The sequence below is a fragment of the Erinaceus europaeus genome, chromosome 1 (genome assembly GCF_950295315.1).
Source record: "Erinaceus europaeus chromosome 1, mEriEur2.1, whole genome shotgun sequence".
Taxonomy (NCBI): domain Eukaryota; kingdom Metazoa; phylum Chordata; class Mammalia; order Eulipotyphla; family Erinaceidae; genus Erinaceus; species Erinaceus europaeus.
Genome location: NC_080162.1, coordinates 24501415 through 24521123, shown reverse-complemented (window position 1 = coordinate 24521123; position 19709 = coordinate 24501415). Strand labels below are relative to the sequence as shown.

At 40.8% G+C, this 19709-nt stretch overlaps 1 protein-coding gene across 1 annotated transcript in view; it reads right to left on the bottom strand.

The window, feature by feature from the left end:
* The window catches only part of MCU (mitochondrial calcium uniporter), a 179307-nt gene that overhangs the window by 23750 nt on the left and 135848 nt on the right, over nt 1-19709 (bottom strand). Inside the window, exon 2 of the mRNA XM_007539415.3 lies at nt 12934-13000. Coding sequence (XP_007539477.1) covers nt 12934-13000 — 67 coding nt within the window. The remainder of the gene's footprint in view (nt 1-12933; nt 13001-19709) is intronic.

Genomic DNA, 19709 nt, shown 5'->3' with positions numbered 1-19709 from the left:
TGAAGCTGCTCGACTCACCATCAGTGGATTTGATTTAATATGCTATAATCTCCATCCTAAACACGGTCAAGCCATCTATGCCAAATCATGTCTTGCGGACGTTTACCATACAGCCTCTTCGACCTTCTACGACTCCATTACTATTGGAACTATTCAGCTCATCAACATATATAAGCCTCCCAGTGCCTCATGGGATAATGAGGTCCTGCCTAGCCCGAATCACCCAGCCGTTTACGTTGGAGACTTTAATAGTCATCACCAAGACTGGGGATATTCCTCCACTCGTGCTGACGGCTCTATCTTAGCCGACTGGGCTTCAGCGAATGACCTCTCCCTATTATACGATCCCAAACAGCCAGGCTCTTTTCACAGTGCGAGATGGAATAAAGACTCGTCACCCGACCTGTGCTGGATTAGCACAGTCAACGGCCAAGCCTTTCCCGCTACGAGACAAGTTCTCAAGATCTTCACGCACAGTCATCACCGCCCAGCTATCATCCACATTGGTCTCCAGCTCCCACTGATTCTGTGCTCGGAGAAACTAAGATGGAACTTTCGGAAAGCAAACTGGCATCTGTTCAGTGATCTTACCAACAAATCTATTCCAGTTAACTCTATCCCCTCTGAAGATTCCTACAGGCGCTTCCGCCAAGCCATCTTCAAAGCAGCTTCCCAAGCCATTCCTCGTGGGAGATGTGCTAACTATACGCCTTGTCTTGATGCTGAATGCGAGCAACTACTAAAGCAGTATGATGAGTTGGGCGACCCAGATGTGGCTGACCACCTCATTGCCTCCCTGGATGCAGCACGCCAAGCCCGCTGGCAACAACTCACGGAAAGTCTGAACTTCACCCACTCAAGTAGGAAGGCCTGGAAGCTTCTTCACAGACTGGGTGCCGGTAGCCAACCCCCTCCCGTCTCCCATCCTCCCGTATCTCCAAACTCAGTGGCCAGTCACCTAACTCAAGTTGGACGTGCTAAGATCGACCCAGTCGGAAAAGAGAAATTTCCCATGAGTGGTCATCCCACTTCCGGTTATCTTGTCCATCTCCAAAACTCTCTCCCTTTACACTGTCTGAACTGGAAGATGCTGTGAAGAGGGTTAAACCGGGAACAGCTGCTGGCTATGATAACATCACCCCAGAATTCATTCTTAACCTGGGTCCCGCGGCAAAGAAGTGGCTCGCTTCATTCCTGTTCCACATCTTGGAATCTGAGTCTATGCCCAAAGTTTGGCATCGTGCGAAGATTATAGCGTTTTTGAAACCAAAGAAAGACCCAACACTGGCCGCCAGCAATAGACCAATTTCTCTCCTCTCCATGTGTTACAAACTCCTTGAGAGGCTGCTTCTGTCACGTATTTCTCATCTTACAGAGAAATTCCTATCACCCGCCCAAGCTGGTTTCCGCCCAGGAAGATCTACCTGCGAACAAGCCCTGGCCCTCTCAACTTACATTGAAAATGGATTCCAGAAGAATTTAAAGATGGGTGCTGTCTTTGTTGATCTCACAGCAGCCTATGACACGGTCTGGCACCGTGGTCTCCTAGTCAAGATCTCAAGATGCCTGCCTCCATGGGTGACCAACACTATATCGTTTCTTCTCCAAAACAGAAGATTCCGGGTGCATCTGGGTGACAAGTCTAGCAGATGGAGACTTGTCTCAAGTGGCCTCCCCCAGGGCTCTGTTCTGGCTCCTACACTATTTAATATTTACATCAATGACCTCCCAGAAACTTCTTCAAGGAAGTTCATCTACGCCGATGACATCTGCTGTGCAACTCAGGCATCCAAGTTCGACATCCTCGAGGAAACACTCACAAAAGACATGTCTCTGATATCTGATTACTGTAAAAAATGGCGACTAATCCCTAGCACTGCAAAAATGGTATCATCTGTTTCCCATCTACACCATGCCTCGGCCTCGCGTGAGCTTAATGTGCAGCTTGGCGATACGAGAATCCGGCATGAAGCCCAGCCAGTCTATCTTGGCGTTACTCTCGATCGCACTCTGTCATTTCATAAACATCTCATAAAAACTGCAGCAAAGGTGGGCGCGAGGAATCACATCATTGCAAGACTGGCCAGCTCCTCATGGGGCGCGAGCGCTTCCACACTACGATCATCCTCTCTGGCATTATGCTATTCCACTGCAGAATACTGTGCCCCAGGATGGTTCTGTAGCCCCCATGTCCACTTGGTCGATTCTAAATTATATTCCTCCATGAGGATAATTTCTGGAACCATCTGTTCCACCCCGGTTCCATGGCTGCCAGTTCTTAGCAACATCGCCCCGCCAGATATTCGTCGGGATGCAGCATCATCTAAGTTCATTTCCCACGTCTATGCTCCACCGGACCTGCCAATATACGCGGATATCTTCGCCCACCCTGTCCAACGCTTGACGTCTCATCACCCAATCTGGTCCCCTACGCCTACACTGAACTTCTCTGTTCCAGTCTCTTGGAAACAGAGTTGGCAGTCAGCTGAGGTAAAGAACAAACACCTCATCACAGACCCCTGCAAGCGTCAACCCGGCTTTGACCTAGCACGTTATGATCAGGCCCTCCTCAATCGCTATGGAACAGGCCATGGCCGGTGCGCCGCTATGTTCCATCGCTGGGGAGCCAGAGACGACCCGAACTGCCCCTGCGGCTACAGACAGACTATGACCCACATAGTCAAGGACTGCCACCTCTCCAGATTCAAAGGAGGTCTCGAAACATTACATCAGGCTCAACCTGACGCTGTTGACTGGCTACAGAAGAAGGGCAAATGCTAGAAGAAGAATTTTTTTTGAATGGATAGAGACAGAAGCCAAAAGGGAAAAGAAAGATAAAGAGGGAGAGAGACAAAGAGACACCTGAAGACCTGCTTCACCACTCTTGAAGCTTCTTCCCTGGGGGGGGGGGGCACAGGGTCTTGAACCTGGGTCCTTGCACATGCTAACATGTGACATAACTATGCAATCACATATGTGCTAGACTCTGGTTCCATCTCATGCAAAATCACCTTATGGATATATATCTACATATTTCACTTATCACAGGGACTCATGTGAGAACTGATACAACACAGAAACATACAGAGGGTATTTTCGTATAGCCACTGAGAGCTGACTTCATACTGATGATCCTAGTGGTTTATAATCTTGCTGCTATTTCTTTTTCTCTTTCTGTAATGTTCTGCTCTAAGAATGTGAAATATAATAGAATTTTCATTCTGGAAGAACTGGAGAAATCATGTAATTTCTTTATAACATCCTTCTTTTACAGCTAAAAATAATAAATTCTGACAGATGATGATGTTCTTAAGGTCTTAACAGTTCAATCCAATGTGAAGTGATTTTGGATATCATCTTTTGAGTAAAATTTTTTTTCTCCTAGGTCACATATGATATTTGGTTGCTAAATCTCGTGGGAATTTTAGTTCTTGTTTATAGCAGCATCTAATGATATTATTACCCACTCCTTCACTTTATAACAAGTTTTCCTTTTGCCTTCTGTGATTCCATACTCTTCTGTTTTTTTAATATTTTATTTATTTATTCCCTTTTGTTGCCCTTGTTTTATTTTTGTAGTTATTATTATTATTGTTGTTGTTGTTGGACAGGACAGAGTGAAATGGAGAGAGGAGGGAAAAACAGAGAAGAAGAGAGAAAGGCAGACATCTGCTTCACTACCTGCAGGTGGGGATCCAGGGGCTGGAACCGGGATCCTTGCTCTGGTCGTTGCACTTCGCCCGACTCCTCCTGTTTGTTTTGACCTTTCTGTCTACACCTTCTAATTTCCCTCCAGAAGTCTTCTTCTGGTCCTCATTTCTGGAAAGGTTCTAAATGTTTTTGTCTGGAGTCTCTGTGTTTCTCCAGACAATCACACTTCTTTCTGTATTGTTAGCTACCATCTAAATCAGGGCTAGGAAGCATCTTCTCTGCCAATGGCCATTTGGATCTTTATAATATCATGTGCAGGTCAAACAAAATCATCAACTCAAAACACTTAATGCTGCTATGAAAAAAGTTCCTGAATTATTATAACTAAATTTTGAGACCCACCTGTGGTTTCCTTGGCAACACCACACCAAATGATTCTGTGGACTGTATGTGGCCCCTGGGTAAAACACTTCCCACCCTGATCTAAATGCTGATGATGCCCTGGACATGGATTCAATTGTCTGATGGATAACCAAGTTTCCCAAAGGCATATCTCAGACTCAAAAAACCAAAAGCTGAATTCATCTTCTCCAAATCACCCATCTCTAAAATTTTCTCATCTGAGTCAACAACAGCAATTTTGTTTCACTACTGCCCAGTCCAAACAATGGGTATCCTTGACTACTCTGAGAGACAGAACATGACATTCCCTCATATCCGTCACCACATCCATTCATTCTATTTTCTAATTATCTCTAATTGCTCCAGTTTTTTCTAGTACCACCATCTTAGTCCAAGGTCACTACTTCCTCTTTAATTTTTTTTTTTTATCATATTACTAACTTCATTCCAGTCTTGTTTATGTTCAAAGGAAAATAATTCCCACTGAAACAGGGTAATCTTTTTCCAAGGGAGTAGTATTTGGTATTTATCATTCCCATTCATGATATACATATACATACATACATACATACATACATAAGTATATGCAGACAGACAGACAAACACACATCTCAATACACAATATATTGCCCACACTGGCATTCTTATCTTGGACTCTCAGCCTCTGAAAATAAAATTCTGTTGCTTAAAGTCATTCTGTCAACATTTTGTGGCAGTCTAAGAAGACTACAGTTTGCCAATTTTTAAAAATAAAATTAATGGTTGTTTCCTCTTTTTTAAAAACAAGTATATCAACACCATACAAGTTGAAAAGGAAAAATAGGGGCTGGAGAAAGTAGGTCAGTGGTATAGTACATGATTCTCATATGAGTCTCTGGGACCCAGGTTTGATTCTCAACAGCAAAAATAAACAATAAAGAAAGTAACTATCAATTCTCTATAGACGAGGCCTTGGACATGGTTCGGTGGGTAAAGCACATACTTTACTGTATATGTGGTGCTGGGTTGAATCCTGGCACCATATGGGTGTACAATGGATAGCACCAAGTTAACTTCATGCATGGTGCAGTGGCACTTTGGTGTCTCTTTCTCCCTTCCTCTCCCCACAACTTCTCTCTAAAACTATAGAATGGGACTTGGGATGAGAGGTGAATCCGTGGTATGTGCATATCTGAGGCCCTGAGTTCAGTCTCTGGTACTGCATTAAAAAAGAAGACAAATCCAGTATAAGAGATCATCAATAACAATGTTTTTGTTTGACTTGAATAAGGAAGTCACATATTAGTTTAGTTTGGTTTGAGAACTTGTTATCTTGAATATCATATATGATGTCTAAAAGATTTTACCTTTCTATTTTGATAAAAAGAAGTAAAATTCTGAGACGAGAGAGGTACATGGTAACTAACATTTTTTTTTTCCTAGAACACTGCTCTGTTCTGGCTTATAGTGATGCTGGGGATAAAACCTAGGGCCATGAAATTTCAGGAATGAAAATCTTTATAAATAACTATGCTACTTCACCAGCCAAAATAACATAATCATAATCCCTCCTCCCCAGTAGCTCACTTTGTAAGATGATACTAGACTAGCATGTTCCCAGAACTTAAGAATTCTCTAAGGGTCACTCATTGTTTAGATGCAATATTAAAATTTTACAAATTCAAGGCTTCTGGATGGAAGTAGCCATAAAGAACTCTGGTTTTTCTAAATTCTTACAGAGAAACTGACAAGGATTTCCATTTATAATTATGCTACCAAGAAACATCCTCTAGCAGTTAGAAAATTCACAGGGAAGCCTATTTCTGATTTTTATATTTCAGGGTTACGGCTTGGTTAAAATGGTTCATAATTTTCTTACAAATCCACAATAAAGATTTTAAACTCATGCATAAAATTTCAAATATTCACAAGTAAACAAAATGGTAACTAAATTTTTCCTTGAATTAAAGTTCCTTGTTTCTTGTAAAACAAAATTATCAAAGTTTAATCAAACAAAGGAAGATTGCCCATTTTGATTCTTTTTCTTGTAAAATCTTGTTCTGATAATAGTATTATGCTGTGGTAGCAGGCAAGTCTACTTTCAGTCTTGTTGGAAGAGTCTTCAATGATAATACGTATCAATAGAAAACTGGCATTATTATAGTAGGTGGAGCTCCTTTCTTCTCTGAGGAAATGTAAGTATGCATATTGCTAAGTTTGGAAGATTGCACACCATCTGTGCACAGAGTACCAAGATCTTTCATAGCGTGAAATAAAAAATTTACTAAGGTCTCTTGGTAAAGAAATTTAACACTATGTTAATGGTGATAGCCACTTATGTTAACACTCTTTCTAATTTCCATAAAAGTCTCATGCATTTATTATTATTTTTAAACTGTGTCAGTAACATAAAAATCTAAGAACTGACTTCTTTTTTATTTATTTATTTATTTATTTATTCCCTTTTGTTGCCCTTGTTGTTTTATTGTTGTACTTATTATTGTTGTTGTTGTTGTTGGATAGGACAGAGAGAAATGGAGAGAGGAGGGGAAGACAGAGAGGAGGAGAGAAAGATAGACACCTGCAGACCTGCTTCACCGCCTGTGAAGCGACTCCCCTGCAGGTGGGGAGCCGGGGTTCGAACCGGGATCCTTATGCCGGTTCTTGTGCTTTGCGCCACCTGCGCTTAACCCGCTGTGCTACAGCCCGACTCCCAGAACTGACTTCTTAGAGCCGTAGCAGGAGTTTTATCAAACTGAATTCTAGAAGGGAAAGGGTTAATTTCTGATTCTTTCAAAACTTCAAAATATTGGAATTATGGCAGTGCTAGAATGAATGACTTCCTCTAAATTTTCTTCTTCTCCGAACTAAGTCTGTTCAAATGTGGTTGACACATAAAGTTTAAAAGTCTTTTCAATGTCATCTGACTAGTTTTCTTGGCAAAGTTAAAGCCAATTTTAAAGAATCCTTCAAAAGAAGATTGTGATGGACAAGTTCAAATACATTTTGGTAATTTCAAACTAAAAGTTCTATTCAAAAAATCAAATTGTCTCTCTCCCCCTTCCTATTGACTTCTAGTTGTCTCTATCAAATAAATAAAATTAAGAAAAAAAAAAGAATCAGATTGTAAGGTATAGTTTTAAAAAGGAAGAAATAAGGATGTTTCATTTTCCCGACTTCATAGTAAGTTGGTGAGAATTCTTCCACATTAAAATATGACACTGGTGAGCTCTAACAACTTTGGTAGTTAACTAGTTTCATTACTTTTCTTTCTTGCTTGCTTCTTTCCATCCTTTCCTCCTCCTCCTCCTCCTCTTCTTCTCCTTTCTCTTCTCTTTCTTCTTTTAAAATATTTTTAGAAGTCGTAAAGAATACTACCTTGTCCAGTAGGTGTGTATAACCAGGAGAACATACAGAAATTTGAAATTTCTGGTGGAAAGAAAGGCAAAGTGGTATAGTCACTTTGTAAAACAACCTTAGAGTTTATTAAAGTGTTAAGCATATATGACTTAGCAATTCCTCTCTTAAGTACCTACCCAAGAGAAATGAATATATGTCCACACAGAGACTCTATGGCGGACTGGCAAAACATCTCACTTGTATAGTGTGCTGCTTTGCAATATGTATAACCCAGGTTTGAGCCCAGTCTCCACTGCACTGAAGGAAATTCCGGTACGGTGGTCTCTCCCTCTGCCTCAGCCCCCACTTCTTCTTTCTCTCTTATTTTTAAAATTTTATTTATTTATTTTCTCTTTTGTTGCCCTTGTTTTTCTTCTCTTTTTAATCAGTGCACTGATAAGCTCTGGTTTATGGTGATTGGGGGATTGAACTTGAGACTTTGGAGCCTCAGGCAAAAGGGTCTCTGCCTCTCTTTACAAAAAAAAAAAAAAAAAAAAAAAACTAAGTGAATGTTTATAGCATTATTTCTTCTATTTATTTACTTTTATTTCTTTGCTTTTCCCCTCTTTTGTTGCCCTTGTGGTTTTATTGTTGTTGTAATTATTACTGTTGGTGAAGCACTTCCCCTGCAGGTGGGGAGCTGGGGGCTCGAACTGGGATCCTTACGCCAGTCCTTGCACTACCGCCTGACCCCCATAGCATTATTCCTTTTGTCAAAAAATATATTTATTTATTATTGGATAGGAACAAACAGAAATTGAGAGGAATGTGGGAGACAGAGAGGGAAAGAGACGGAGAGACACCTGCAGCCCTGCATCTTTACTCGTGAAGCCTTCCCCCTGTAGGTGGGGAACAAGGGGCTTGAACCTGGGTCCTTGTGCATTGGAATATGTGTGCTTAACCAAGTGCTCCATCGCCTGGCCCCTTCTTTTTTAAACAGTTGTTTATTAACATGACTTTTTTTTTTTTAGCCAATGTACTACTCAGCTCTGGTCAGGAATGGGACCTAGGACCTGGGGGCCTCAGGCATGAGAGTCTGTTTGCATAACCATTATGCTATCTAGCCCCACCTTTCATAGCATAAGTTCATTGTATTAAGTGATTTAATATTGATTTACAAAATTATGAGCTAATAGGTATAATTCCACATCTCTCCCACTACTAGAGATCTGTGTTACCATTCCCTTCCTTGGAAACTACAGTGGTTCTTCCACGACCATAGATATGGGTTGACTACTATTTCTATAACCATATGTCTATCCATTTATCTACATATATGCCCATTTTTATTATGGTCTTGCCTTCTTTTCCTGTCTAAGTCATACATACTTGCATATGTCCTTCCTTTTTTCCTCTTCTCTTTCTCTAGGTCCTGACAGAACTGGGTTCTGGAGCCCTCTAGACATCTTTCCCTAACATTTATCTCCCTCTGGGAGTATGGACTAAAATTCCTTTTGGGGTGCAGAAGGTAGGAGTTCTGGCTTCTGTAATTGCTTCTCTGCAGGACATGGGCCCTGGTAGGTCATTCCATACTCTCAGCCTGTTCCTACTGAGGAAAGAGATTTTAAGAAGCTAGTTCCTGTGACCCAAGCTAACTACTGTGACCCTAGGGATAAAACAGGACTTTCAAGCTTGAAGACCTTACTTTGATCCCCAGCACTGCATGTGCCAGGGTAAAGTGATGTTCTGTTTTTTTTTTTTTTCCCTCTCTCTCTAATAGATGAATAAAAACTTTTTGAAAAAAAATGGAAATGGGGCAGGGTAGAGAGCATAATGGTTATGCAAAGAGACTCTCATGCCAGAGGCTCCGAAGTACCAGCTTAATCGCCTGTACCACCACCAGTGAGAGCTGAGCAGTGCTCTGGTAAGAGAAAAAAAAATAAAAGGAAATGAATTCCATTTCCTTTGGTTATAAAGTGGTTAAGAGATGCAAAGTGTATTTGACTCCCAAGTCAAATACATCGATCTGGGAGCAGTCACCTGCCTGTGTACCTCTGCGCAGTGTAGCAAAGCGGTTCTCAAGTTGTAAATCCATGAGACTAGGGATGATGAGTGGCCTGCAGCGAGTCTGCTATCACTAAGGAACTCGATTTTGAAACTCCTTCGGGTATATGGTTTTGTTCTAGTAAAAGAGTCTAGAGTTTCTACTAGATCTTTTAAAGTATTTAAGATACAAGAAAAAAAACGTAAATCTTCTACATTGCCTTGGTAGGGAGATGAAACACGTAAGATATTATGTGTATAAGTGTATTTAGATGTTAAGGATGGGAGGTCAGGTAGTAAGAAGCGCAGCGGGCTAAGTATACATGGCACAAAGCACAAGGATCGGCATAAGGATCTGGGTTCGAGCCCCCGGCTCCCCACCTGCAGGTGGGTCACTTCACAGGTGGTGAAGCAGGTCTGCAGGTGTCTGTCTTTCTCTCCCTCCTCTGCATTCTCCTTCTGTCTCCATTTCTCTTTATCCTATCCAACAACAATGACATCAACAACAATTATAACTACACCAATAAAACAACAAGGGCAACAAAAGGGAAAATAAATAATAAAAATTTAAAAAATTATGTTAAGGTAAAAGATATTCATCATAACTAGATTTGATAAGCAACATAATTAACAAGCAACTACTAAGATGTAGCATATATCCAGCACAGATTATGTACATATAAGTATCACATGTTGGCCAGGGAAGTGGCTCAATGTATAGAACACACAAATTGCACACTTGAGGTCTCTAGTCTCTGGTAGTGCTCTGTGCTCATAAAATAACAGTAAACTTTTAAAAAGCGTGGGTCAAGGCCTCAATTGTTATAGAGTACAACCCAGCAGTGGTGATAAAGAGCCATGAGTGATGGCAGAGATGTTTACTAGTGGTATCTAACAAAACTCCATTGGCATAATAATTTTTTCCTCTATTATTTTTTATTAGAAATTTAATAGCAATTTACAAGATTATAGGACAACAGGGGTATAGTTCCACATCAGGCCCACCATGAAAATACACACACACACACACACACACACACATATATATATATATATGCATTTATATTTATATGGGGATTAATGGCTTACAGTACAGTCTCTCTGACAACCCCTCATCTCTCCTTGACAGATGTCTAGGTGTCTGGGAGACACTTGCTCCTCCAATCTAAGCTCCCCTCCCCCACCGTACACGAGGACTCAACGTTCCTTCACCCCACCCCTCTGCCTCCTTCCCCAGAGTCCTTTGCTTTGGTGCAATAAGGCATACAAAGTCCAACTTTCACCCTATGCTTTCCCTTACTGTCCTATTGTCTTGTTTCTCTATGAGTGAGAACATTCAGTATCAGTCCCTATCTTTCTGGTTTACCTCATTCAACATGATGCTATACTGACCTGAGGTAAAGATTAATTTAGAAGTACAAAGGAAGAGGGGGCTGGGGGCCGGGTTAAGAGCACATAATGCAGAAGTGTAAGGATCCCAGTTCGAGCCCCTGGCTCGCCAGAGGGGTCACTTTACAAGTGGTGAAACAGGTCTGCAGGTGTCTCTCTTTCTCTAGCTCTCCCTCCCCTGTTGACTTCTGTCTCTATGCAATGAATAAAAATATTTTTAAACATTATTAACATTTATATCCTCAGAGAACTTCCAGTCAGATACTTCTCCACAACTGAACTATTGGAACTTTGTTAAAATTCTTCCACAGAGATCAGAAAACTGGATCATAATAACTTCATTAAGTTGCAAAATTTACAATATATAGTTCACTATAAACTCACTGGATTAAATTAATTGCCACCAAATACCATAGCAACCACTGGCACATGAGTTATCTTTTTATTGCAGGACTTAGTTGGTGTTAATAATATAGTTTGCTGACTACATGTTGATATATATTGATATGTATATATATATAACAATTTTATTGGATATTATAAAATTTTAAAAGCTAGATATTTAAAAACTGTATTTATTTTATGTGATAGGACAGGCAGAAAATGAGAGGGAAGGTGAATAGAGAGGGAACATATGAGAGAGAGAGAGAGAGAGAGAGAGAGAACTGCAGCACTGGTTTACCACTCGATGAAGCTTTCTCCTCTGTAGGTAGGGACTAGGGGCTTGATCCTGGGTCCTTGTGCATAGTAACAAATGCACTTAACTAGTGCTCCACTGCCCCACTCCAAGAGCTAGGCATTTCTTAATGAGATGCTACTAGTTCAGTAAAAGCTGAGGGAGTTTAGTACTATGATCATCAAGAAAAAGTTTCCTTTATTGAATTTATCTAATGATGTCACTGGTAATGGAGGAAGATAAGCAGACCCAAGAGTGATGCTAGCATAGCTATGGGCAGCCTCACTTATCTTTCTAATAGGTGAGGACAGTACTAGGGCTAAGACTGGTCCCCCACTCACTGCTTTGGAGCCTGTGGGGGGCAAGAGCAGGTGACATTGTGGTTTCTGGTTCTCAGTCACATGGGAACTACTGGCATCTGTGTACATATTGATAAGTTTTGTCTGGGAGCAACACACCTGCCTGTCCTGAGATAGTGCTGCATTTTCAATTTATATATTGATGTTTCCTTACCAGTTCTTTATGTCTATTGGTAGGTACAAGGAACCCAGCTAGTATCTAGTATTTTCCCCAACCCATTTAGAAGACTTAGCAAATATGAACACATTCTGTACAAACCCAGACAAACAGCTTTGGGGATGGGATCTTTCTACTACTGCACCTTATCTATTACTGGCTCAATAGAGGGGGTTCCGAATACTTTCATGGCTCATCTGGGGTGTCTTCAGTTTAAGATATTCTTTTGATGAATATTATCAAAATGGTAGTTACCTAGAAATGAATGTTTCTAAGGCTGAATTAGAGTTCTATCAAACTAAACCCGACATGGAGGAAATGCATTTAACAGTCAACATTCAGCAAGGACGTAAAGTAAACATGCGCAAGAGAGCTGTGAGCCTCTTCCACCACAGTAAGAACAAGCCAAGTTTAGGTCCCTTTAGTAGCTGACAGCACTGTGGACATTTGCAAAATATTATTGTGGTCTTCAACCTACATCAGAGAAGAACACTACAGCCCTTGAGCCTGCGGGAAAGAACAGAAGGTCTCAGATTTTGAAGGCTGCTGTCTAGGCTTGGTTGCCTCAAAGGGACTGGAGTGCTTGGTTTTTGTCCACAAGATGACAATCTATTGGTTAGGACATGCCCAGAATTGTGCTCCAGTGATTATTTCACATTAAGTATGCCCCTAGTTTCTTACTATAAACGAAGTGCTTAGTTGGCAACAGATGATGATCTATGAAAACTTAATGGGTCCATAGGTTTTTGCTCTTGACTTCTCTAAATTCACCAGATCTTCAATTTTTTTTTCTATCTTTAGCCGTCCCTTCTTTCTCTGATAATAAATCCACCTTAAATGAAAGCGTACAGCTCACACATGTATATATTAGCTGAAGGATGGGAAATACAGAGGTGAAGCGTGGAAGAAGAGACATTCACGAATTTGCCAAAACTCACCATCAGAGGGCACAACTGTACTGCAATACACAACCCTCAAATTCTGCCAGGGGAGCCTCTGGTGTACCTAGAAAATACAAAAAAGACACATTTACTGTCAAGACAGAACAACGTGTACTGGATACATAGATGTGTGTGTTCATGATAAACAATAGCTTTGTGACTACTCAAGTCTTTGTAAAAAAGCTTAACAATACAGAGAGGCCAGTGAGCCGGAATATGCTTTGCATGCATGAGACACTGGGTTAAAACCCTGGTAACACATAAGATTATGTATGACTGAGTGGTCCTCTGGTGTCTCTGTTTCACTTTCAAAAAAAAAAAGTTAAGGTAAGTCAAACTCTCATCCTAATATAATGGTTTTAAACATTTTTGAAAGTTTTCAAGATTCTTTTGCTTTTTATTTACTTATTTATATCACTAGAATTATTGCTGGGACTCAGTGCCTGCACAACTCTACATCTCCTTGTGGCCACTTTCCCCCCTTTTATCTGAAGAGAGGATGAATGATAGATAGATAGATAGATAGATAGATAGATAGATAGATATAGAGAGAGAGAAAGAGAGAGGAGTAGGACACCCTGCAGCACTGCTCCACTGCTCTCAAAGCTTCCCCCTTGCAGATGCCCTATGTGGTGACCAGGGTCAAGCTGGGCCCTCGAGCATGGGGATGTTTGTGCTCTCCTGGGGGGCACTTACTGGGCCCCTCTCTCTTTTTTTTTTTTTAATGTTGATCTTCAACTAGTTTTTTTTCTTTACCAAATGTCTTTATGGGGGGGATAAAGATCTACAAGATAACTGTTGTCACACGAGTACAATTTCTTATCTCCCTATGATAAGTGTTTGCATACCACCCCATCACCTCCATTGTATGCTGGGGTTTCCAGGACCCTCTCGTGCCCTTTGGGCCTCCCCTCTTTATAAAGTCCTTGACTATACTGCAAAAGCCCATAACTAGTCTCAGCTTTACCATCTACATGCATATGTATATTTATGGTATATACTATACGTATCATGTATCCATATGTCAATAAGGAACAAAGGGATAGTTTGGAAACCAATGCTGGAAGACTATAAGAGATGGAGTCAGCTACTTACTCTATAAATGAGAAAACTGAGACCATGCAGGGAAAGTGACTTAGAGTCAGCTAGAATGAGAATTACAATCCCAGTAAGTTCTTTCACCGCCCTTCTTCAAATCATTGCTTAAATTTCAGTGGGGCCTATTCTGGCCACCAACTTAAATCACCAGTACAGGCCCTAAGAGATCCTTGAATGTTCCACAGCACACTGAGGCCCCACATGGTCCGGATACAGTCTCTAGCACCATCATAAGCCAGAGCTGAGTGCGCGAGCAGTCTTCTAGTTTCTCTCACAAAAAATAAGTGGAATACCTCTTTTCTTTGAAAGCAAGGCCATCAGTTGACACTCTAAATGTGTGTGCATACACACGCATATATGCGAGAAAACAACAACACAGGATTATCAGTGGCAAGTTCAATTTAGTTGCATTTCTCTCACCCTCTGTCATACAGCTGAGTTTCCTATATCCTATCTGTCCAGCCATATACATCCCTTCCCCCATTACACACACATACTGCTCTTACTGCATTTATTAGTGAAGGACATTTCTTGACATCTTGTTACAAAACGTGAGATTTATACAACTTTACATCACTTTTGTACCTCACCTTCCAATTTTTGATAGCTAAATCATTACTATATTGTCAATATTTTAAACATCCATATTCTGCTATGCAAAGTCTATTCACATTCATGTTATTTATTCTCAAAAAATTTTTTTTTTGTCTCCTGTGAAGCCACTCCCCTGCAGGTGGGAGCTGGGGGTTCGAACCGGGATTCTTAACCCGGTCCTTGCGCTTTGTGCCATGTGTGCTGAACCTGCTGTGCTACCACCGACCCACCATTCCATTTATTCTGAATTTTACAGATCAATGGACTCCATGCGTGCTACCAATAATTTTTTTTTAAATTTGGACCCTCCAATACTTTCTTTTTTTTCTTTTTTTTATATTTATTTTATTTATTCCCTTTTGTTGCCCTTGTTGTTTTATTGTTGTAGTTATTATTGTTGTTGTCGTTGTTGGATAGGACAGATAGAAACGGAGAGAGGAGGGGAAGACAGAGAGGGAGAGAGAAAGACAGACACCTGCAGACCTGCTTCACCGCCTGTGAAGCGACTCCCCTGCAGGTGGGGAGCCGAGGTTTGAACCGGGATCCTTATGTCGGTCCTTGTGCTTTGCACCACCTGCGCTTAGCCCGCTGTACTACAGCCCGACTCCCAGCTACCAATAATTTTTAACTATAGTTTCTCCTTTCATTTCTTGGTTGTCTGAACATCCTACAGAAACGGGGGTGCATGAGCGGTAAATTCTCTAAGCCTGGAATGTTCATACAATTTGTCTCTGAGCTTGGTTATTGGGGCTGGTACAAGATTCCTAAATTAATCTTTCCTTGACAACTCTATGGGTGAAGTATTAGTTTTGCATGTTACTTTAAAGGTGTTTGAGGTCAGTCACACCTTCTGGAGGACCGTGTCCTCTTGGCTTTGTTGGGTGACACTGAAAATAAAGGTGCCACCTCAGGGTCCTCTCACATACTCACTGACCTTCACTGGACCCAGCAGCCTTTCTTCATATATTGTGCTTTGGGAGTGCAGAGTTCTCACTAGTTATTCCGAAGATGGAACATGTACTTCTGTTTATTATTATGCTCCTTCTTGTTTTAACATACTTTCAAGAGAAATGAGATACTGATACTTTCATTAGACCAAGATTTATTTATGTGCTAACCCTTTAACTGCTTGTTTTATTTTCGTTTGTTTTTGCCTCCAGGGTTATCACTGGGGCTTGCTGCTGGCACTATGAATCCACTGCTCCGAGTGGCTGTTTTTTCATTTTACTGGATAGGACAGAGAGAAACCGAGAGAGCAGGGAGAAAGTAAGAGAGATAGATGCCGGCAGACCTGCTTCATCTCTAGTGAAGTGGACCCGCTACAGGTGGAGAGCTGGGGCTTGAATCCGGATCTTTGTGCTTAGTACCATGTGCACTTAACTGGGTAGACTGTTGCCTGGTGCCCCCTGCTTTTTAAAACATAGAGCTTACTCCGTGATGGCTTAGAGCTGGGCCAGGAATTAATGTTATGAAATTTTCAATTTCATAACATTTTTCAACATATACAAAAGTAGAGAACACAGTGTGATAGACTTTTCCCATTTATTCATCAGTTAATCTTATATTTACCAATATTTTATGAAATTTGGCTCACCCATATCCACCAGTTTTTCCCCCACAGAACAAAGTAAGTCTCAATCATCATAATGTTTTGCCTAAAATATTTCAGTATATAGCTACAAGGCTATCTTAAAATAGGAAGGCCTCTGTCCTTGATTTTATAAATCACCCTCAAAAATAATTAAAAAAAGGGCTTGTGTGGGGGCAAACAACAGCATTAATACATGGCTGCTTGTATTATTTCTTGTATGTTACAGAACATGGATCAGTAAGCTAGTAGACTCTGTCTTAGTGTAGTTTTATCGGATTAAAGGTAAACCTATTCTTTTTTTTTTTTAATCTATAGTTCATTCCTCTACTCACACCACAATGACACCACAATTGTCTGTTTGTATGATTAGCTCCAGGAGAGTTAAGTAGTTGCAGCAAAGATCATACACACAAAGCCTAAAGAAAATGCTGGCCTTTACTGACTGCCACTGGAGTTTTGGGACAATTTACTTTTACAAAATCTCTCTTAGTCCTTCCTAGCTTCTTTCTGCCTTAATATTCCTGTTCTCATCTCTTCTACTCCTACCCTTTGGTTCCTGTTTATTAATTATTTTGTCCTCCCGCCTTTCAGCCAGCAAGTTGCAGACGGTACTATGTATGATTCTATCCTGACTTCTCTAGACAGATGACCTCTCCTTTCCAGAGCCCTACCCCACCACAGAAAGATAAAAACAGGCTGGGTGATATAACTTGACTTGCCAATGTCCATGTCGAGCAGAGAAGCAATTACAGAAGCCAGACTCCCACTTACTGCACTCCGTAAGAAAATTTGGTCCATACTCCCAGAGGGGGTGAAATGATTGGAGAAGATGACCAGAGGGCTCTGAACTCCAACTCCATCAGGACTCAAAGAGAGAAGAGGACAAGAGAAAGGATATTCAGAAGTAGTAATAGGTGTGGGTGTGACTTGGAAGGGAAGAGCAGGAAGGGCCATAAGAAAAAAAATATATAAACATAGGTATATAGTTATAGAAAGAAAAGTTCAATCTATATCTGCAACACTGGGAAACTATTGCAGCTTCCAGTGGAGGGAATAGGGACACAGAACTCTGGTGGTAGGAAGGGTGCAAAATTATACCACTGTTATCTTACAATTTTGATATTATCTTTATTTATTTATTGGATAGAGACAGTCAGAAATTGAGAGGAGGGGGAAGTTAGAGAGGGAGAGAGACAGAGAGACACCTACAACACTGCTTCACCATTCACAAAGCTTCCTCCTGCAGATGGGGACTGGGGGCTTGAACCTGGGTCCTTGTGCATTGTAACATGTGCACTCAACCAGGTGCGCCATCACCTGGCCCTGTTATCTTACAACTTTGTAAATCAATATTATGTCACTAATGAAATTAAAAACAAATAAAAAAAAACCAAAGTCTGTCTTAGCATTTGCATAACACTGGTAATTATTATAAGATATTAAATGTCCACAAATAAACAGATTCTTTTAAGTCTTCTAGCAGCCTGTAGTCAAATAATTCCATTAGATACAAACATTAGTTTGTTCTTGCCTTTTTTTCACTGAAATATAGCAACAATAACAACATGGAACAAAAGCAAAATCTGAGAAAAGGAAGAAGCACAAGAATAAAAAAAAAGTTACTACTGTTCTAAACTTTATTTTATGACTCTTATATCAAGCATCTCTCACTGTTTAAATTGCATATTCTTTTAAAAAATATTTATTTTCCCTTTTGTTGCCCTTGTTGTTGTTGTAGTTATTATTGTTGTTGTTACTGATGCCGTTGCTGTTAGATAGGTCAGAGAGAAGTGGAGAGAGGAGGGGAAGACAGAGGGGGGAGAGAAAGATAGACACCTGCAGACCTGCTTCACCGCTTGTGAAGTGACTTCCCTGCAGGTGGGGAGTTGGGGGCTCGAACCGGGATCCTTATGCCGGTCCTTGCGCTTTGTGCCACGTTCGCTTAACCCACTATGCTACCGCCCGCCTCCCTAAATTCCATATTCTTAATATAACATAAGAAAGCCAGAAAATCTTAACAAATATTTGATTGACTCAAAGCTTAAAAAACCAACATATTAAAAAACAGAAACACTGTCAAGTAGCATTTTTGATATTGCCTAGAAATTGACTCTTTCTCTGATCATTTCTAAATGTCCAGAATATACACTTTCTTAACCTTCATCTTGGTCTCTGCCAATTTAAATTTAAATTTCTAGGCAATATCAATGCTGAAATGACCAAGTGGTTTGGTGCCAGCACACTCCATTGAAAAGAAAATATAAGTTCACACTTTCAGGATGAGATGACACTTATCTTTGATAAGTAATTTCAGAACTTCTGGGGGGGGGGAAGAGGGGCTACAGTTTATATTAAATATTATATGTCTGTTTTTTTCTCTTTAATGTTATCCTTTGGAGAAGAAAGATGCTAGTTGCCGGTACCTGTTCAGGTGCCAGATTCCAGACTAGCTTTGCGGGCGGGAGACGACCAGGGACTCATGGCTGAGCTGGGATGCAATGCAACGCAATGCCACGCTGGCTTTATTCATCTGCATTTATACTCTCCAGAAAGGAAGTAGTAGGGTGTAAAACAGGATGTGACGAAGAGAGGGTGGAGTGAAAAGAGAGTGCAAGCTAGTGGTGGAAAACAGGGTGTGACTAGGAGAGGGGGCGGAGCAAAAAGTGCAAACCAGTGGGACTTGGAGCTAGTATTCATTTTCGAGAAATCCTTTAAAAAAGTCTGGAGGGGGGGTTTCCCGGAAGATGGCGGACTGAGAAGCTGCTAGCAGCTGAGCTCCGAAAACATCTCCTGGAAACAGTAGGATTTTCTGCCTTTAGCAGGCCAGCCAATAAGGGGTGCTAACGGTGACACCAAGGAGGTGACTATAACTTAATTTGGGTTAAGAATTAGAGTAGGGAAAAAAGGGGAAAAAAAAACCTTTTTTTTCCCTTCCTTTTAATTTTCAAGCATACCTCCTTCCCGCCCCCCCCCCCCCGAAGCAGTCCCTGGGGACCAGCTCCTAGCAGGATCCCCCACACCACTAAACAGGGTGCTTTTTTGAATTCACTGATACACATTTGGGAATTTCCTTTCACTGCTCTTTAATTACAACTCTTTTTCTTATCTTCTACCTTTTCTCTCTCTGTCTCTCTCTCTCTTTTTTTTTTAATCTTGTCATACACTTCTTCCTTCTTCTTTGCCTTTCTGAATTTGTGAATTATTTTGGGGAAGAAATCTGACTCAGAGTGGACTCTCTATGTGTGTATCTCTGCTCTAGTTCCCTTTCCCCTCTTGTTACCCCTAGAATATACAGTGGATAGTAGATTTGCATAACTGTCTATTCTTGCTATCCTTTCTTTCTTTTCTCTTTCCTCATTGGGATTTGGTTACTATTTTTTCACGGATGAGAAATTGTTTGGCTAACTGGTAAGGATTAAACTACTTCAATACTTACTTCAGTTGCTACTGTAATTCCTGAGGTTGGTGAGTGCAATTGTCATAAAGGTAT